At 40.3% G+C, this 21510-nt stretch overlaps 2 protein-coding genes across 9 annotated transcripts in view; one reads left to right on the top strand and one right to left on the bottom strand.

Annotated features, from left to right (window-relative positions):
- CFAP74 (cilia and flagella associated protein 74) overlaps window positions 1-21510 on the bottom strand; it is a 99290-nt gene that overhangs the window by 4695 nt on the left and 73085 nt on the right. For 7 of the 8 annotated variants that reach the window (XM_032780066.2, XM_032780071.2, XM_032780063.2 and 4 more), the window contains 13 exons: window positions 16000-16087; window positions 14831-15004; window positions 11196-11329; window positions 10248-10524; window positions 9576-9707; window positions 8364-8512; window positions 6778-6912; window positions 6261-6370; window positions 5195-5250; window positions 4278-4397; window positions 2581-2736; window positions 1548-1677; window positions 828-982 (listed from right to left, as the gene is read on the bottom strand). In XM_032780066.2, coding sequence (XP_032635957.1) covers window positions 828-982; window positions 1548-1677; window positions 2581-2736; window positions 4278-4397; window positions 5195-5250; window positions 6261-6370; window positions 6778-6912; window positions 8364-8512; window positions 9576-9707; window positions 10248-10524; window positions 11196-11329; window positions 14831-15004; window positions 16000-16087 — 1816 coding nt within the window. The remainder of the gene's footprint in view (window positions 1-827; window positions 983-1547; window positions 1678-2580; window positions 2737-4277; window positions 4398-5194; window positions 5251-6260; window positions 6371-6777; window positions 6913-8363; window positions 8513-9575; window positions 9708-10247; window positions 10525-11195; window positions 11330-14830; window positions 15005-15999; window positions 16088-21510) is intronic. The other variant, XM_032780068.2, reaches the window with a different exon arrangement.
- CALML6 (calmodulin like 6) overlaps window positions 1-21510 on the top strand; it is a 207150-nt gene that overhangs the window by 138108 nt on the left and 47532 nt on the right. The gene's annotated exons all lie outside the window — the stretch shown is intronic.

The raw sequence follows: 21510 nt of genomic DNA, 5'->3' as shown, positions 1-21510 counted from the left end.
ATTCTGTAATCAGCTGTTGACTCGGTGGAGAACATGTATTTTCCTCAGCCTTTTTTCATTCTGTGGCAGACTGCCTCTGTGATAAGGGGGGAAACCATTCATCCTAGACCCCCAAGATGGGCAAAACTACCTGATATCAAATACGACCTGTCTGAGATTTGTGAAGCTGGGCCAGGTTTCAGGCACTCATCACTGATTTCATGGTTTTGAGTGTGGAAATCATGCACAACTCAACTCAGCCAAAATTAGATATCTTGCTTTATCCCTACCTGAAACTCTGGGAATGCAAACTCACCTGAAATGTTTGCAGTCACCTCTTACTTGCAGTCCTGACAGCAGCCACTAGGTGTCACTCCTTGCTAACTGTTGGCTAGCCTCTCCTGGGAGTGTGGGACTATCACCCCGAAGTTGCTCATCTGTGCACTCTGATTTTGGCTTCTGTTTAAGCTCAGTCCCTGTGCCACAGATGGACCACTCCTTCCCCATGCAGAAGAACAGCCTCTGTTTCAGAAGGGCTTTTGGGGCATGAGCTCTGCAGGAAATGATCCACTATCTCAGTCCCTTCATCAGATTCTCTGCACTGGGAACCTATGTGAAGCTGTGCTCAGCAATTCACAAGGGTATGTGCAGGTTCTCCACAATTGGCCCAGCGGTGAAGTGGGGTTATGTGGGGAGAAGAGGGATCTTACTCCAAGTCATTGTGAATTAATTAGGAAATACAATTATTTCCACTCCTGATAGAATCCCAATGCCTATGCTGATAAATTCAGTTTGAGTCAGATGGCAGCTTTAGATTTAACAATCCAGATGCCCTGAGGTTGCCTTACCTTGCCAAAGAGCACAACCTTGAGGCAGTCAGAATAATACAAACTTGCATGGTCTGGACTGAAGGTAACAGTGAAATCTTGACTCTTCCCAGGCTCAATTACGCCCTCTACTGGAAATATGTTGAACACACTTAAACCACTATAGTTCTGTGTACCTGGAAGAGCAAAAAACAACAGAAATATGAGGATGACAGAAGGAAAGCTTTGTTCTACCACTTTTTTTTTTTTTTTTTTAAATATTTCAATCTCGGGTCCTTTTTGTCCCAATGGTAAATAAGTAAAATTTCTGATGCATGTTTATGCAGCAAAGTCGGAAATCTGGGTGTTAAAAAGCCTACCTGGAACCACTTGTGAGGTTTTTCAAAATACCCATTTCCCTAGAGGAATTGGAGAAGTGCCATTAAACCATTCTTACTTTCTAGTATTAATTACACATAGCTTGATCTTGCTTCTTGATGAGTAATATACTGAGTGGGTTTAACTAGATCTCAGAAATAGAGCCTTCTTACCTGGGAATGTTCTCTTAGGCTATGTAAACTTGTACCAACCAGGAACTAATTATTAACACATTTACTATTAGTGAAGCAAATACTGTCCTTAGTTATGGTGTTGTGACCTCCCCCACTGCTGTAAGGCTTCAATGGAGCTGAATGGACCAAACACAAGGCAGAATTTGGCTCCTATTATGTATGTGATTAGTGAGATGGAAAAACTATTTACCAACAAAATCTGTCCATCCTGGGGGAGACGTGATGAAGAAGGGAAGTCTCTGCTGCTCTTTGTCCCTTGTTTGTGAGAGTGACTCTAGTTTGATGGAATATCTCAGGGGCAGAGTGGAAGTGTTCTGTATCTGGAGGGAGTAATTGATACAACAGTATTTAATTGGGGAACTGATTTTAAAGCCTATAGGATGTGTGTTGTGCAAATTGGCTGAAATTGTTTATTGCATGCCCAGGTGCCATACATGGTGCATACAGGTTACTATAATCCACAGTCCATTCTTCCTGTCAAACAACACAGAGCTTTTTCCACTCTTAGAACCCATCTGCAGGAAATGCACACTAGTTGCTTCCCATCAAAGGTTTGTGGTGCCTGCACAGTGAAAGATTTTATAGACTAACAGTTTGCTTCTAGCACTTGGCCTGTTCACTAGATTTGGGATTAGCAGTGTAGAAATCTACAGCAGATGAATGAATCAATTAACCTGTTCTCCAGCCTACCTGGGTAGTCCCTAGCAGGGCACATCCTCCTCCCATGGAGACAGGAGGCAGGCACAACTAGAGTGGCTGCAAAGGGGAGCACCTGGGAGGGAAGGGCAAGTGACTCTGCTGCTGATGCTCGAGGGGCCATTTATGACCTCCCTCACCCTTGTGTGTACTGGACAGAACCAGGGAGAAGAGCATTCAAGAGGTGCTTTTTAAATGTGCAGTAAGACCCTCCCCCCTTCCCAGTGCCTCTGTAGGCAGAACTCCCACAAGCAGTGCCGAGTCAGCTCAGCACCCTTGCCAGGTAGAAGTACCGTTGGCCCTTAAGACTCTCCGCTTCTAATGAACTCACTGAACTACCAGTTTGTCACTGGTGTTCATCACAGGCTTAAAAGCTAAAATGCTTAATGAAGCAACTTACTGCTCTGCATAACATCCTGTCAGGAAACTCTCTTACATGCTTCTGACCAACTCGGAATGGTACTGACCCACCACTAATCAGGTCTTTCAACTCAATACAAGGGAATTTCCACTAGGTCAGGATTTACCTTGAATGTGGAAGTGACCTTCTCTTTGGCTATGACATATCCCATATCAAGCACTTCTCCTTCCACAGAACAAGCAATTGATGGAGCCACCCCCTGGCCAATAATACTGAGGGTCAAGGTGGCTTTTATGCTCCTGATATCCAGAGTTTCAAAGAACTGCAAAGAAGGATGTTCATTCTAGTCAACTGTAACAGACACTTGCTTTAGAATTTCAGGATACAATACAAAGCCAGGGCTAAATGCCAGCTGGGTGCTGTGCATAGGCACCTGGCAATGGGAATGGAATGGGAATGCCCTAGTCCTAGCTTCTCATAATCACATCCCAGGTCCTTTGTGGAAGCATCCACAGAGAGGATAGTTTCAGGGCTTAGGGGCCATTGCGTCACTTATCTGTGGGCATGCCCATTGACTGACTGTGGCATTCTGCCTGTGCTGGGGTTAGAGGTGGGGCTAGGGCTGGGTCACACTGGAGCTGGATTTGCAGTACTGTATGTGAGTGTCTGGGCTTGAGGGCACTTAAACAGCAAGCCAGAATTTGGCCCTACATTCTTATTCTGATTCTGAGGGTGCTTATATTTCCTTATCTAAGACATCTTGAGGGACGAGGGGCTGGATGCTCAAAAGGAGTTAGGAGTGAAATCAGTGGAAGTTAGGAGGCTAAATAGAAGTTTGGAGGCTAAATAGAAGTTTGGAGCCTACCTCTTTCTGAGCATCCAGCCCAGGATCTATAATGGGGTAGGCAACCTATGGCATGCATACCGAAGGCGGCACGCGAGCCGTTTTCAGTGGCACTCTCACTGCTGGGTTCTGGCCACCAGTCCGGGGGGGAGAGGCTCTGCATTTTAATTTAATTTTAAATGAAGCTTCTTAAACATTTTAAAAACCTTATTTACTTTACAAGCAATAATAGTTTACTTGTATATTATAGAGACTTATAAAAAGAGACCTTCTAAAAATGTTAAAATATATTACTGGCACGCAAAACCTTAAATCAGAGTGAATAAATGAAGACTTGGCACACCACTTCTGAAAGGTTGCTGACCCCTAATCTATAATGTAGTCTCCCAGGGAGAATGGCCTCACTGTGATACTAATGTGCTAAAGAACACAGCTTATCTGACTGCCCATTATTAGAACAATATTAAGCTGCTGTCAATATTCTGATAAGGGTCAGGCTCCTATAGAGCAATGCACATTGCCGAAAGACAATAGAGAGCCCACTACATATGTCTTTAGACTGCACTGTTGTGCACTGTGCTGTGCATCAGCTGCCTTCTTTCTCCACCCAAAGTGGCTGCATTTCAGAGGGGCTGTCTGTGTAGCTTGCAAAGCATTGTGGGATCCTTTGCTAGGAAAAAAGAACAGGAGCCACAAGTACTCCTGTTGTTTTTGTGAATACAGACTAACACGGCTGCTACTCTGAAACCAGTCATTTTGCTAGGAAAGACATTCCATAAATGAATATAATTCCCCCTGGGAAAAAATGTTAAAATCAGGTCTTAACCAGTCAAATATGTCCCAGAACTCCTTCACCATGAAAATTCTTGATTTTATTATTTGTGCACCAGTATTGACATTATTTTCCAAGCATATTTTTGGGTAAGTCTTGTATTTTTAAATGCTTCTGATTGCTTAATTATTATCCATGTGTCTCCCCATGTGTAAAATATTTTCATATATATATAATATTTACTCACCAATTTACTCTCATTTGGACAAAAAGAGATGAAGAGAAACTGGTTTTCCCCTGGCTCAAGAGTGCCAACTGGACTGACCAATAGGAAGGGCCCATTGGGGTTCAGGATGGAGAATCCTAGCTGAAATGTTGCAACTCAAGGAAATGCAAGTTTATAGTTGACAAACTGAGGGTACAAGAGCAGGATTTAAACATAATTCAAACCAACCTGTTGTCTATTAGCTTTTTTAGGGTTAGTGAGCTAGACCAAATAAAATAAAAGCCAACCCAATTCTTTGTCTAATACTCAAATGTCTGAAACAAGGTTTTTTTCTGTTACAAAAACTTGTAATAACTTCCCTGCAGCTCTGTCCCTAGGTTTTGCCTGGGGTGGGACGCATGCGAATTAAACCAGCATGAGAGATGATGTTCTCTCAGGTTTTTTTGGCCCTGTTCAGACTTGGCAATACTGGAAGCCTAGAGAACAGCCTTTTCTAACTGAAGATTTCCAGAAGTTGGGAGAAGTGTTGAGCAAAAACTTGGCTTTTGGCTCTCTCTGCTTGTGTGTGTCATGTTGGTGCTGGAGTTGGCTGCATTGCTAGTAGCTTTTGCTCTTTTAGAAAGGGCTGAAGCATGAGCATGAAGAGCCTCTCAAGTCTGTTTTTTAAATAGAGATTTGCCAGCAGAAAAGTGCATAGTGAGAATTTTGCAAAAGCATTTAGATTGGAAGGGGTCTTCCAAAGTTCATTTCTTCCAGCACTGCAGAACAGATTTTTACAATCTATCCAGCTGTAAAAGATGGGCACCACATCTGAACTACAGTCTCCATTAAAGGTAATTTTACAATCCTAATGATGAACAATTCTTGCAGAAATAGGCCCAAAGTCAACAGTGACTGCATAATGGATTGTGGGGAATGAACACTCCAGTCAAGGATACTGCTAGCTGCTCCTGGGAGATGTTCTGTATTGTAATCCGTTTGATTACTCTGTGGCCTAAAATGTATAAAAACACTTTCAGTAATGTTACTGTAATCAACCAGTAAGAGAGACCACTAAATTGGACACTCCAGTTTCTAATTCCAATGCTGCCTAGGGCCATCTTTAGTTATGGTGTCACAGTATTCATTGCACTCCAGTGTGAGACAGAATGACCAGGAAATAAAACCACCAATGTTAACTCCAAGAATGAGACAGAAAAAAGTTCTGAAGTTAGTGATAGACTGATCCTTTCTTTCAAGAAAGAAATCAACAAATGTGACACTTCTAGTATCTCCCAGTCTTTCAAGGAAAAAGGTCAGATACCACTCAGGTGGCTGTTTAAAAGCATTTTCAAGGTATGAGACTTTTCACTCTTCATCTACTGTGTTTTTACCTTACTGGGATTTCTTAAATGTGGTATTTATAAACCAACATTTTACAGCTAGCCTGGTTGTGATGAAGGTTCCATGTATTAGAAGGCTGTCCTGAAAAGGCTAGACCTGTCAATGACCACATTGTATCCTCCAAACACTACTTAGCTAGGAAATTATATCCAGGAGGGAAAAATGCATCTTCACAACCCATTTTACTAGTGGATTTGTTTTTAACAAAGGTTGTTACAAAAGACCATAAAACCTCAAAGAAGAATTGTTAGGAGTAGTTTGAGTAATATTCCATTGCATCAGATCTCCATGCATGACTGTTCATATGAGAAATACAGTTCGCTCCCACTTTTTCCTCTGCTAAAAGTTCACTGCATTTCTGGGGCTGGTGTACAGTGAACGAACATAGGTGGTCTCCATTAAGGCTACTAATTACATCTCTGGGCATCAAATGGGCTCTTAAGAACCTTAAATGGTTATCTGGGCTCCTAATTACCCATTTGTGTGACTACATCTGGCCTAATTTAGACACCTATGTTTGAAAATTGATCCTACAGCAAGTAAGAAAATCATAACAAAACTACATTTAGAAGGAATTAAAGCCAGACAGAAAAACTAAAAAGTTGAATTCTAACTTCGTACCTACTGCGACCTCCCCAAAGTTGACGATGTTTTTTCCATTATTTGAAGTGACCACAACAGATGGTGCTACAGCAGGACAGTGCAACTCTAGGTACAAGGTGTTATAAGGACTGGAGAGATGGAAAAAAATGTTTGGTGTTAGATCATAAAATGTGCTCGTACTCTATGCAGGAGGGGGAAAAGCATTATGTCAGTGTTAAAGAGAATGTATAATTCTTGGCTTCTTTTCTTGCATCTGCATAGGCAGAAGAGGTAGACTGAATCTGGCACATAAACTTTACATAGTAAATATTCTCTAAGGTACTTTGATATTAACAGGCTTGATTCTGACCTCAGTTATGCTGGTATACTGTCTAAGTTATTCCACTGATTTATGGGGCAATTAAGATCAGAATCTGGCCTTTTCCCCAAAAAACAAATGAATACTTTTTCAACATGTGTCCCTACTTTCTTCTGACTTTTCTGGTCCATCATAAATTGCATTCATATGGTTTCATGCTGCTCATTTATACAGTACCTGTACTTAAGATTTTCAGATCCTTTCTTTTCATCAATATCTCCACTTGCAACAAAGCAAGGTATGATGTATCTCTCAAACGTTCCTGTGAAATTCCTGATCAGGGAATACTGAGCTGCAATATATTCTTCAGAGCTAGAGAGTACAAGAATATAGTCATAATAAGAAGAAAGCAAAAATCATGTAGTAACACAGCAGTCTAGTACTAATGCCAGCAAGCAGAATATTACATTGCAGACCCGACTTACTAAGTATTTGCATTTACTATTTATTGATCATTAATTGTTTAAACGTGGACTTTAGCAGTAAAGCTGTGTACTCATTTGTTACAAAGCAATGGATCTGCTCAACAGAGAGTGGTGGTGAATAAGTAGTTTGCTTTTCTGCGCATTGTCATGGAGAACAAAAAATTATGAACTCAGATACTTAATGTCACACCAGAGAAGATAAAACACATTTTAGTTTGATTCTCCCATGCTAGATTTTCTAGTGAAAATCCATTTTGCAAACATTTTCATTGCATCTTTTTATATTCCAGTAATATTCCTAAATTACATATTTCTATGATAGAGTATGTCTGGCAATGCCTCCGAATTCTCAAATATGCATTTCCTTTGGAATGAATTGCGTAGTTACAATATACTTAAACAATTCATGTTTAAAAATATAAGTTTATTAAATGCTGCTAGTTAATGGATTGCACTAAATATGTAGTTCTTGTCCAAAGCATGTAGGGCCCAATTCAGCAAAGCACATAAGCATGTGCTTAACTTTAACATATGAGTGGTTCTATTGACTTCAGCAGGACTACTCAGATACTTGGGACAACTTATTTACTTAACGTTAAGCACATGCTTAAATGCTTTGTTGGGTCAGGGCCCTCAAGCACTGGACTTTCTTATTAGATGGTATAAAACTAAATAAACAAACTGCCAGGTGCCACATGAAATAAATGTTAATTCTCTGTCAACTGACCTGCATGCTGCAAAATGACTACCTGGAAGCTATAAATTAAAGCATTGTTATATTTCCCAATGGGTGAATTTTGCCCTGTCCTAGTGATGGTTCTCTAGACTATATGCCATTTAACTGCCAAATTAAGGCGTTAGTGGGTCTTGAGGCAGTGGGCATGAGCCTTGTGCTGCCTGGGGTGAATTTTACTCAATACAAATGCAACTAATTTATTTGGAAGAGGTGACTCATTTGCTGTCAGTTTCTGTTGTTAAAATGTTTAATCGGCCTCCTACCTGAAAACCAGGCCAACTGCCCTTTAAATTGGTATTGTGATTGGTTCAGCTGAGTTATAGTACAGTCATGTTTAATGCTACATGGTACATTCTTTCAAGCCCGCAGCTTTGCTATTTGATCTATAATGAGGGATTCTCTGCCTTGCAGGGGAGGTTATGATGACAGTGTAGATTAGAAGCATTGCTAACTTTGGAAATAACTTTTGTAATAAAGAAAAAGGCCAGTTCTCCCCTAAAGTTAGATTGTTCACTCACACACAGGGATTAATACATTAATGAAACCAATGTGGCAAATGGCAGTCATTTGCTACCCAGTAGAAGCTGCTGCTACTGACTTACTTGGTTTTTATTTCTTCTGGTTTTGGTGGCTCAAAGCCACTGCTAGCAGCTGCATGTTTACTGCTTCTGACCCTCAAAGGCTGTCTCAAAGCGGCAAAACTTGGTTTCTTTCCATCCTTCTTTCCTGCCACAGTTTCGTCTTTCCTCTTCTATAAATGTGTATATATAAATATATCATGCACTTGATACTCCAAACCTGCCTAAGTAATTTGGACATCCAATTCCTATTAAAATCCCATAGGTGGCTACAAATTAGTATAGATCAGAGGTTCTCAAACTTCATTGCACTACACAATCCCAGGAGTGGGGACCAAGCCTGAGCCTACCCAAGCCCTGCTGCCCCAGCTGGGGTGGGGGCCCAAGCCCCAGGCCCTGGGCAGGGGGGGGCCAAAGCCCAAGCCCTGGGGGGGCTGTAAGATGAGCCTCACCACCCAGGGCTAAAGCCCTCAGGCTTCGGCCCTGGGCGGTGGGGCTCGGGCTTTGTCTTCAGCACCAGGCCCCAGACCCACTTTGGGGTCCTGGCCCACAGTCTGAGAACCACTGTCATACATTATTCTGTGGAGATGCTCCAGTCAGGGATCATGGCTCCACTGAGTAATGCTGCTGCAAACATACAGCAAAAAGACAGTCTCTGCCCCAGAGAACTCCCAATCTAAATATATAAAAAGAGGCGACAGATGTCTGTAACCAAAACCACAGGATAACAGCGATACAATTATGATTTAGGGCAATAAGCAAGGGATACAATGTTTAAATAAAATAAAGTGAAATTAGACAATTCAAGCTCAGAGGACAAAACATCTGCTGGAGTAAATAAATGCAGCTCTATTGACTTCAACGGAATTTTATTAATTTACAGTACAGAATTGGGAATCTGACCCCATTTTCAAAAGTGCCTAAGTCACTAAAGTGCACGTCCCATTTTCAGAAGTATCTTTTAGGCACTTAGGAGCGCCTAAGGAACTTACAAACCAAAGTCAATTTTCAAAAGCCAGTCAGGTGCTTCAAAAATGTTACCCTATATTTATTTATTAATCCAGTCTGCTGATTGCGTTAACTGCCACTTTGTACTGCTAACCTCTGGTATAAAATTCTTGGCTTCATTTATTGTATTTTTAATTGAAAACAATTTTATGCTAAATAAGTTAGTGCTGTAGAAATGAGGTTGATTTTCTTTTGAGAGTGAGTATATTGATTTTTAACTGTTCTTACTTGCATTTCTGATTCATGAATCTTCTTCAACATTGTCCTTTTTGCATCTGCCCTGCACAGCATCTGAACTGCCTCTTCTCTGATTAGCTGCTCTGACAACACTGGTCTGAAGTACACTTGTATCAAGCATTTCTGGGGTAGAAAGATTGCACAGAATGAATGACATTGGGCTGCAAATTAACATCAGTGGCTAAGGGCAGAACTTGGCCCTTGCTTATTTGTAACTCCCACCAAAATCAACAGAAGCTGAGAGCATGAGTTTGAGAGCAGATTTTGACCCTGGATACCTTGACCCTTTTTTGTAAGGGAGCCAGGTGAATTAAAGAAAAGGGCTAATGGTAGCTGTGTTTTAAAAAGTCCACAGTGCTGCAACAGTGTTAGATTACCACCAGTTTGTCTACATTTAAGTGTCTTTCAGCTAAATAAATCATGCTATAACACTGATGCAAATTTGTCTATGAGTAAAGTTACATGTGTACTTGTTTGCATCATTGAGCTCTAGATTTCCATTAGTGTTCTTTTAAGCTCAGTGTACACAAATGAATTAATTATAGGACTGGTACAGCATATTTTGGGACTTTAATTACAAAGTACTAAATTTGTAAGGATAGAGATGATCATAAGATTTTATCTTTTGTATTCAAATACTTGACATACTCAGAATGAATTTACCTTCCCTGGTAAAACTGTCCCAACAGAAGGCATAATTGTCACAGGAGAATCTTCTGGCACAAGGAATTCAAAGGAAGTGGGTCCAACAGGGGCAATTTCCCCTTTGCCAATCCTTGGGACAGCATGAGTAAAGCAGTTGAGGCTCACATGTGCATTTATTACATACAGTGTTGCTGTAGATACATCATTTAAAGCTGTTGCTGCAAACTTGACTAAGGAATGAGACAACTCAAGAGGTGGGTGGACTCCAACTGCTTTGCATGACAGCTTGAATTGTCTAAAAATAAACACACCATAAATTTTTTCAGCACAAACAGAGCATCTTAAACAGCCCAGAAGCCTGGGGACCTGATTCTGCAGCTCTTATTCAAGCAGTATTCCTATCGATTGCAACAGCAATTTTGCCTAAGGATGGCACAATGAGGCAAATATGGTATTTGTTTTAAAATGTGCAACTCCCTAGAGAGGCTGTACCTGAATTGTATCTCTGAATAGAAATGCAACGAGATGTCATCTGAAAGCTTGTGCCATATGCCTTCACTATTATGCAGCATCACTTGGCACAGATGATGAGCGTCTTCAGAAGAAACATACACACGACCAATGTAAAGCTTCAGTAATTCCAACAAGAAAAGGAGTTGGGAGGAATTTGCAAGTAAAGAAAATAAGAGGCAAATTTATAGCTGCAGGCATATGATATCGATGGACTTGGGTGAGGCAGGAGGAGAGTCAGCAAAAAGGCAACAAATTAACTGTAAAGACTTGAATCTGGCAGGCAGGCACTGAGCACCTCTTGTATGATGCAAAGCTTCTGCCTCTGCCAATGTACAGACAACCTAGACTCTGGGACTTAGTTATCAAATTCTGATCTTGACTCTAGAACTCCACCATTGATTCAGGGTAACACTTCTACCTTTACTCATTTGTGTTTCCAGATTCTTAACATACCGATTAATCTCTGACTTGCAGGTCAGCTCAAAACTGTATTCCTTTGCCTTGCTGGCTTTGAAGATTATGTCCAGGTTCAGGCTTTCCAGGGGGAGGAGAATTCCAAATCCATCACTTGGTTGAATTTCTACAAACTTCAAAATGACAAAAAAAAAAAATCTCATGTGTTACAATGTAACAAAGGGTCAGGGCACCAGAAACACATGCCTGAGGAACTTCGGCCCAAGACACTCATCTGAGGATAGTGTGTGTCTGTGAGTGACTAGAATTCTATGCAGACTTCTAGTTCTAGAATAACTTGAAAGGCTGCAATTTCAATTTGCCTTTCCTGCTGCAATTGATTTCTCAGCTTGAACAACATGTGACCATGCCGTAAAAGTCTCTCACCTCAGATTTCAATGGAGTTAACGTTTGAGAATGGACTTCCTTTCAGGCTTTCTGCTGACTTATTGTCCATGGTAACCATATTATTCTTATGTAGCTATTAGGGCTGTCAATTTTTAATTAAGTTAACTCACGCAATTAACTCAAAAAATTAATCACGATTAATTTCAGTTTTAATTGCGCTATTAAACAATAGAATACCAATTTAAATTTTATTACATATTTTGGATGTTTTTCTACATTTTCAGATATATTGATTTAAATTACAACATAGAATACAAAGTGTACAGTGCTTATTTTGATAGACAAAAGAAATAGTATTTTTCAGTTTACCTCATACAAGTACTGTAATGCAATCTCTTTATTGTGAAAGTGCAACTTACAAATGCAGATTTTTTTGTTACATAACTGCATTCAAAAACAAAACAATGTAAAACTTTAGAGCCCACAAGTCCACTCAGTCCTACTTCTTGTTCAGCAATCCCTAAGACAAACAAGTTTGTTTACATTTAGGGGAGATAATGCTGCCTGCTTTTTATTTACAATGTCACTTGAAAGTGAGAACAGGCGTTCACATGGGACTTTTGTAGCTGGCATTGCAAAGTATTTACATGCCAGATATGAATCATTCGTATGCCCCTTCATGCTTTGGCCACCATTCTGGAGGACATGCTTCCATACTGACGACACTTGTTAAAAAAATAATGTATCTATTAAATTTGTGACTGACCTCCTTGGGGGAGAATTGTATGTCTCCTGGTCTGTTTTATCTGCATTCTGCCATATATTTCATGTTACAGAAGTCTCAGATGATGACCCAGCATGTTGTTCATTTTAAGAACACCTTCCTTGCAGATTTGACAAAATGCAAAGAAGGTACTAATGTGAGATTTCTAAAGATAGCTACAACATTTGATCCAAGGTTTAAGAATTTGAAGTGCCTTCCAAAATCTGAGAGGGATGACGTGTGGAGCATGCTTTCAGAAGTCTTAAAAGAGCAACACTCCAATGCAGAAACTACAGAACCTGAACCACCAAAAAAGGAAATCAGCCTTCTGCTGGTGGTATCTGACTCAGATGATGAAAACAAACATGCGTCAGTCTGTCCTGCTTTGGATCATTATTGAATCAGAACCCATCATCAGCATGAACACATGTCCTCTGGAATGGTGGCTGAAGCATAAAGGGACATATGACTCTTTAGCGCATCTGGCATGTAAATATCTTGCAATGCTGGCTACAGCAGTGCCATGTGAATGCCTGTTCTCACTTTCAGGTGACACTGTAAGTAAGAGGGAAGCATTGTGTCCTGCAAATGTAAGCAAACTTGTTTGTCTGAGCAATTGGCTGAACAAGAAGTAGGACTAAGTGGACTTGTAGGCTCTAAATTTTGACATTTTATTTTTGAATGCAGTTATTTTTTGTGCATAATTCTACATTTGTAAGTTCAACTTTCATGATAAAGAGATTACACTTCAGTACTTGTATTAGGTGAATTTAAAAATACTATTTTTTATTTTTACAGTGCAAATATTTATAATAAAAAAATATAAAATGAGCACAGTGCACTTTGTATTCTGTGTTGAAATTGAAATCAATATATTTGAAAATGTGGAAAACCTCCAAAAATATTTCAATAAATGGCATTTTATTATTGTTTAACACTGATTGATTGTGATTAATCTTTTTAATCACTTGACAGCCCTAATAGCTATCCTCATGCAAGACTGAATGAGATGTGAGAAAGCTATCAACTACCTTTCCTACCTCACTAGGGAGTTGTGAGGATAAATCCATTAATGCTTGTGAGGTGCTCAGATAGATGAGGCCCAATATACTGCATATAGCTCTCACAACACTTCTACCTGGAGTGTGCTGGTTTGATCAAGGAACGAAGATATCATTAGACTGCTATGACAATGGCTACTTGTTTAAAAGCCATATGAGTGGCCTGTACTGTTTGTATGCAGCCATTAAAATAGACCACATGAATTCCCGTATGAATCCTTTTAAAAATGAATAAGCAGTGGTGTATGAGTCAGGATCCCAAGGAGTCTGAGCTCTTCAGTGCTTCTGCTATAAATGACAGCTTAAGCTTCAGCCCCAGCTGTGTATCTGAGAAATGAAGCTCTGATGTAACTGCAACTGATCCTGACATCTTATGTTAACAGCCTCTTTGGTTTTCATTTCCTGAAAAGGTAGGAGAGGGAGTTGCCTCCCCAAGTTGCCATTTCTCCCTAGCACTTAATGAGGCTTCAGCCCAACCTGCTGTGCCCTGGAGGCTTCATTCAGCAGGCACCTAGTTTGACCCTGATGCATGAGTAGTTGATTTCCACAAAGGCCCCAAAAGTCTTAGCCCTCAGGACCCTGTGGTCTCCAGTGTTTGCTTTAGCTTAAATGACTGTTTAGAATGAAAATGCTCCTCACTCTTGTTAAGTTAGACACCTTTCTTGCTAATAAGGGATTGATTTGTTGCATGCCTGCAGCGTACATATTAGTTTGATCAGCAGCACCAGCAGCTGTCTGTCAAGTCAGCCTTAACAATCTTACACAGTTCAATATTTGAAGTAGATTTTCTGCTCTGAAGGGAGACCTCATGGAAGTATCACTGTAGGAGTCCTGTGTCTTTGGGGACCCCATCTTGGATTTGTGTGGTTAGAAAGCTTTTAAAAGATGTAGGGGTTGCTTTAATTGCAACATCATAAACTCACTAGGAGTCTGAGTGTCAAGCTGGGTGTGCTCCTGCTCCAACATCACCATTACTTTGGTATTAAAAATTTTGCAGAGCAAATTATACCCTCACTGAGTCCTGCACAGTCCTATTAGCATTTAGCCAGGTTGCAGAGGATAACTGGGAGTTGAAGGGTAATTTGAGTTCAGCAGGTATAACTGAGGCCAGAGTTGTCCTACAGAACTTTTAATGCTGGTGATAATGCCTGAACTAGAAAGAACACAGCCAGACTCTCAGAGCCCAGGTTGTTTGCAGAGCTGGAAGTCAGAAAAACATGGTCCCTTGTACACAGAGCAAATTTGATCTGGAATCACTAAGACATGATAACCAGGAGCTCCGACAGTCTTAAAAGTCTTACTAAAATAAAGATATCATGTCTACTGCTTCCACTCTATTCACTAGGCTAGTAACTCTATCCAAGACCCATGACAGTAAGTCACAAGCTTCATTTGCACTCAACATTTCACAAGAATAAAATATATTTAAAACAGAGAAAGGGGGGGAAAACCCAGCCATGTACCTCAGGGAGTCCAACAAAGCCAAACTCTTGTGGCAAGATGGATTTGTTTGTTAGAGTTATGGTTGTCTGAACAGCTTCATAGATAGTGCAGTAACCAAAATTCACTTCAGCTGGACTGATTTCCAAATCAGAGGTAGTAACAATTGCATGGACAATAAATTCAACTGGCTTAGTCTGAAACAAGGGTGAAAGTACTGAGTAAGAACTGCAGCATTGGGTAAAAACTAGGGTATATAATTTGTGTGAAAAGATTTCCAAAAAGACACTGAATTAAGATAGTCTATTCCTCGAAAGCAATTTAATTTAAGTAATATTCTTATTTTGAACTTGAATTTATCATGGTCTTAACAACAAGCAATTGAAACGTGCCTATATTATAACTAAAACTGCCAAAAGAATCACTAGATATTTTGGATTCCATATGCTGGAATGTAGTCACACCTGCATTCGTATGAAGTATGAAATATGAATCCTAAGATGCACGTACATTTGCTGTACAATGTTTTATAGTTTCAGAATAAAACTGTATGCTGTGGTACCTAAAAGCTGTCTGGAACATAAGAATACCTCTGTGAATAAGTGAGCACCTTCATTAAGAATTAAAAGTCTAGGATTTGCATTTTGAAGATGCTTGATAGAAAATGACTTTACATAACTCACCATCTATTATACCATTCTGAGCATCTTTTTATTAATTTAATCATAGTCTTCTACTAATACACAAAGGTTCAAACTGAGATTTGGTATCACCAAGTGCAACTCCACTGAAGTCAGTGGAATTGCACCTGCTGACATCAGATGTGAATTTGGCCCAAAGAGTACCTAGTATCAGTATTAGAGCTATGCTCTGGATCACTGAGGACTAGATTCTGCCACCCTTACTCATTTGGAGAAGTAGTTGATTCCATGAGTAGCCCTATTGAGTTGATTTTTCAATTAGAATTATCAGTGAGAGAAAGGATTAGTACTTCATCAGTTGTCCTACTGATTTGATTCCAAAAGGATGGCTCACTGAGTAACTCACTGTCTGTAAGGTGTCAGAATCTGGCCCTGAAGCAGCATAGAATTATTGTGATTTCCATACTCTTTGCAATTTGAGGCTGCTTGGACTGTGGAGCTCCTGTTAAAATTTAAATCTTCTACTACTTGCAATACACAATAGCACTAACCTTATCAGCAATCATTATTGTCATTGGAACTTCCAGAACCCTGGTTTCTCTGTCAAAATATTTTCCTGCATCTTCTGGAAGAGAGTGTCTGAAATGGAAAAATGCAAGTCTCTAGCTGAGGAGGAATAATTGGGTCTTCAGTGCCTATATTTTGAATTAAGTACAAGTCTAAGACAACTGAGTTTAGTTAAGATCTAAAAGGTATTTTCATCAACACTCTAATCCAGCAAAGCACTTGAATTCAAATAGACCACTCGGTGCTTGCATGTTTCACTGGATTGGGACCTAAATTAAAGTCTTTGTATGAATTTGAATATGCCAATGCTGGGGCAGAGCCTGGAGGGAGTTTCCAACCAAAAAATACAACAACCTAGGAGAATTTACCTCTGTCCAACAGACAGAAAATGTAGTTGTCAGAGGCAGAGCAGACTTGTCCTAGATTTCATATAGGAAGGTCATATCTCACTATGCAAGTAGGTGCTGTCCAAGCTATAAATCAGTTTTTATGAGGATAATTAGCAATGTGGTGTTCACAGTAATAGATCTGACTAAGGCCCAATTTTCCAAAGACAAGCTCCTTTTAAAAATCCCAGATTAGGAGCCTATGGGCATTATTACTCAATGGAACTTGCCATCCCCATCTCCAGAGGCACCTTTTGAAACTACCAGCTTTAAGTTTATATTTAGGGATTTGATTTTCAAAAGTAAGGAACACCCATCAGCTCCCAATTAATTCAATATTGTTCTAATCAAAATTGGTTATTGTTAAATATTTCAAACTGTTGAAAAGGCCATAATAACGCAGTTAATGTCTGTTTGAAACATGGGATAAAACACAACAGAAAAGGTTTAGTGCCTCAGTGATCATTCTCCATGGCTATCTTGTTTGCATTTAGCTAGGAAACACAGGGAAAATTAGAACAAGCACAAAGACAAATCTTTCACTCAGACGTGGGCCAAGGTTGATTCCAGAACCTAAAATTCTCCAAACTTCTAGCGTGCCTGGATGTAGGAGTAAATTCTCTGCTGGAATGGGAGCAATTTATTCCAGCAAATGAACCGTGCAAATGTTACCAGTCCAGGCTATTTCCTACTGTTTTATGTGTATTTAAATGTTATGCTGGAACTAAAAAGCTGGACATGAAAAGGATCTAGTTTGATAGGTGCATGAAATTCCCATGAATGCTAATGGGAGTTAGACCCATGCGGGTGTTTTGCCTGTATTACTAAAGGAGCTGATTATACAGGGTTTTATTTACAGGCATTTTAGTAAAGTATTACCAAAACTGCCCTTTTATTTTTCTACTAGCAAAACCTTTATGGCTATAAATAGGAATTAAAACTTGCTTTGTAATCGGTATCTAAGCCTCTTGCATTCTGGCCGCAATCATGAGTACATGAGTAAACCAACCTAGGCAATCTGTTCTTGTTGACATTGATGTTAATTAATTACCAGTCCCTCTGAGTCAGTATCAATGGGATCACAACACAACGGAAAGACATAAATAAAGACAGGCTGCAGAAGTGAAACAAACATGAAGACCAACAGCAGTTTGTCTGATTACATAACAGATTTGTTATTAACAGGGAACGTGTGGGCTTCAGTTTCTGAAACTTCTAACTTTCGTACAGCCCAATTTCAGAGCTCTCAAGCCAAGTCAGTACAAAAGCTCTACTATTTTTAGATCTATGTGCCCATTTATAATACCTGGACCCTTAGGTTATGGCTACACTCTCACTTTACAGAGCTGCAACTTTCGCCCTCAGGGGTGTGAAAAAACACCCCCCTGAGCACTGCAAGATACGGCGCTGTAAAGCATCAGTGTAATCAGGGCAGCAGCGCTGGGAGCGTGGCTCCCAGCTCTGCACGCTACACCTATAGAGGATGTGGTTTACGTGTAGCGCTGGGAGAGCTCTCTCGCAGCGCTCCCGCTCCGACCACACTCACGCTTCGGCAGCGCTTTGAAATTCCAAGTGTAATCATACCCTCAGAGCACTGGAGTGAATAGTTTCCCATTGTTAAGTCTCCACAGTGATACTATGTCTGCTACCAGCTCTTTAGATAGGTTTCCTCCACAAACACCACAGGTTGCAGAACAGTGAGGCAAAAAGACGTTTTTCACAAAGAAATGTTTAGGCCTCTGTTAACCAGCATGGCAACTGCATACCTACTCTTTAAAGGTAGTGTTGCTCATTCGTCTTCCTTCTTTAGTTTGTGCCCCTTTCCCTCATTGATCCTATCCTTGCCAATTCAGGATTGCTCCCAACAATATATTCTCTAGTTTTCTGTCCAATTTAGTCGTAAAACTCCCAAGCAATGGGCTTTCACCACTATCCTGGAGAGACTAGTGCACTGTCTAAAAGAACTTGTGGTCAGGAAGGATTTCCTGATATTCAACCTAAATTTTCTTTCACCACGTTATTCCTAGTTAAACATCCATGTAGCACATTAAATAATTCCTGTGCTTGTCCTCCCCCACCAATACTCACTGCTTACAGAAACAAATAAGATTCAGCTCTTACTTTTTCCTGTTTACTTACATTCTTGCCTTTAAGAACACCAGCCAACCAACCAAACCCCATGGTGGCAAATCTCAGAGTCTTGGTCTACAGACTGGGCCTCACAGGGCTCATGCTACGGTGCTAAAACCATCAGTGTATATGTTCCTATTTGGGCTGCAGCTCAGGCTCTGAGATCCACTCCCCTCACCAGATTTCAGAGCCCAAGCAGCAGCCCCAGCAAGAATGTAGCGCAAACCTGAGTTTATACACTTACTGCCATGTTTTTGTTTTTTTTTATAGTGTAGACATTAGGCTGCCAGTGGAATCTGTTCCAACTTTCAAGAAATCAAGAAGCAGAATACTTGGGAAATTCTGGCAGTTGGTAAATGAGAAATCTTGCTTTTAAATAGGCTGAAATCATGACTTTGTTGCAAGCAGAAGTACAGTTACAGTACGTGTGCTATGACTATTGGGATGTGCACTGAAGATTGAGAGCTTCCCAAGTCCTACCAGCCCTTCTGTCTGCACACTTATCATTCCTGCTCGACACATTTAAGGCTTAATTTAAAAAAAAAATCATCTATTCCTTCTTTTCAGGAGACTGAGTTTGTTGTGCTGAACCAATGACGTATTTGTACAAATGTGTCACTAGCTCAGCATTATGTATCAAGCTTGTACCATAAAAATACCCACCTCCCATGCTGTACCATACAGATCAGTTTGAAAGAACTGAAGCAGCCTGGTACTTATTCCATGAGTCAGAACCACCTTAATCTCATCAAATTTTTTTTTTTTTTTTTGCTTTCCCATTTTTCAAATGCAGATTAACATTTTTAATCCACATTGTGCTTCTATCCATTCAGCAAATATAATAGTATTTCACAGGATCTGATGTTTAGGAACTGGAAACTATCATAATAGTGATAACTGTTGTTGTAATGGGATAGAATTGGATATGTAGGAAGAATTGTAACATTTATATTTTCTTTGAAAATTATGCTGTTAAAAGCTTTGGGGTCTGATTTTAGAGCTGAGGGTCTAATTTTTGGAGAGGCTGAGGGCAAATAGGTGAAAATCTGACCCTACTGAAATCAGTGAGACTAGAATTTCTAACTCACAACTCCAGATAAAGTCAATGGGAAAGGCAGATGCTCAGCACCAATGGAAATCAGACTTAAAAGTCTGATTCCACTCTCACGATCACTGCTGTAAATCTGGAGTAATTTAATGATGTAACTGGTTTTACAACAGATTCAAAGGGATGTGACAGCAGAATCAGAACCTAACCAATCAATTTACAGTTGAACAGGAAATGACTCACTAAATTCTGTTTAAAAAGTGATTATAGCCATAGTCAGAGCATGGTCAGTAAAAGACCATGTAATCTAAATAGCCAAATGGATCTCTTGATTTATGTAGCTGTTCTCTTCTGTTTATATACATAGCCTCCTTGTGAAATGGTGGCAGAGAATCCTACTGGGATAAGGCTTTTGACATTTCTGAGAATAGAAGGTGGTATTATTTTAAATCTAGAAAATAATCCCAAAATGAGAGATGAGAACCTTTTATAACCTCTTTGGGGATAGAGTGGGTATGCAGCAGGAGGTTTGGTTATTTTGCATTTGCTCTCTAGCCACTTGTTCAGGGGTTAACTAATTAGTGATGTTTGACTAGAAAGTACATCCATGAGACAGAGAAATACCTTTTCAGCCATGTGACACTGATGTGTCTCTCTCTGTTCTGAAAGAGTAGCTTCCCCTACAGTGACAGAAGTAACCTACTAGGACTGCAACTACTAAGATTTTCACACTGTTGCTGTCACCATAGGGAAAGTATTACCACATAGGAATCAAGTATCAGAGGGCTAGCCGTGTTAGTTTGGATCTGTAAAAGCAGCAAAGAATCCTGTGGCACCCTGTAAACTAACAGACGTTTTGAAGCATGAGCTTTCGTGGTGAATACCCACTTCGTTGGCTGCGTGTAGTGGAAATTTCCAGGGGCAGTAATATATATGCAAGCAAGAAGCAAGCTAGAGATAATGAGGTTAGTTCAATCAGGGAGAATGAGGCCCTGTTCTAGCAGTTGAGGTGTGAAAACCAAGGGAGGAGAAACTGGTTTTTGTAGTTGGCAAACCATTCACAGTCTTTGTTTAATCCTGAGCTAATGGTGTCAAATTTGCAGATGAACTGAAGCTCAGCAGTTTCTTTTTTGAAGTCTGGTCCCTGAAGTATTTTTTTGCTGCAGGATGGCCTAAAAGGGAAATTGTGCGTTTGTTTCATGCGGGTGCAGAAGAGGGGGATCTTTCACCCACCCCTTGTATCCCTGTGCTGGGGTCGATCACTGCTAAGGGAGGCAGTGCCTGCCTATGGCTAACACCGGTGGTCTGGTAGTGAAGACTGCGCCTTTAAGGGCTGAGCTTCCCAGACAGAGAGTCAGAGCAGGGCACGGTGAAGCTGCTGTTGTTAGCTCATGTTGAACACAGAATAAAGGAGAAACTGCTGAGCTTCAGTTCATCTGCAAATTTGACACCATCAGCTCAGGAGTAAACAAAGACTGTGAATGGCTTGCCAATTACAAAACCAGTTTCTCCTCCCTTGGTTTTCACACCTCAACTGCTAGAACAGGGCCTCATCTTCCCTGACTGAACTAACCTCGTTATCTCTAGCTTGCTTCTTGCTTCCATATATATACCTGCCCCTGGAAATTTCCACTACATGCATCCGACGAAGTGGGTATTCACCCATGACAGCTCATGCTCCAAAACATCTATTAGTCTATAAGGTGCCACAGGATTCTTTGCTGCACATAGGAATGTGATCCAAGTCAATTTCCTCCTTGGACTTTGACATCTCAGAAGAATGGAGGAGAGAAGGGGGAGAGTGCTTGAAAGGGCCAAGTTCAGTATAGCTATGCAGTCGCACTGAAATCAATAATGTGAAGTCCAGCCATTGCAGTCTGTGAGTGTAAGAGGAAAAAATTGACCTGCTCTGACTTTTCGCAAACAGGCTC

Source organism: Chelonoidis abingdonii, chromosome 23, assembly GCF_003597395.2.
Source record: "Chelonoidis abingdonii isolate Lonesome George chromosome 23, CheloAbing_2.0, whole genome shotgun sequence".
NCBI lineage: Eukaryota > Metazoa > Chordata > Testudines > Testudinidae > Chelonoidis > Chelonoidis abingdonii.
This window is presented reverse-complemented; position numbering and strand designations above follow the sequence as displayed.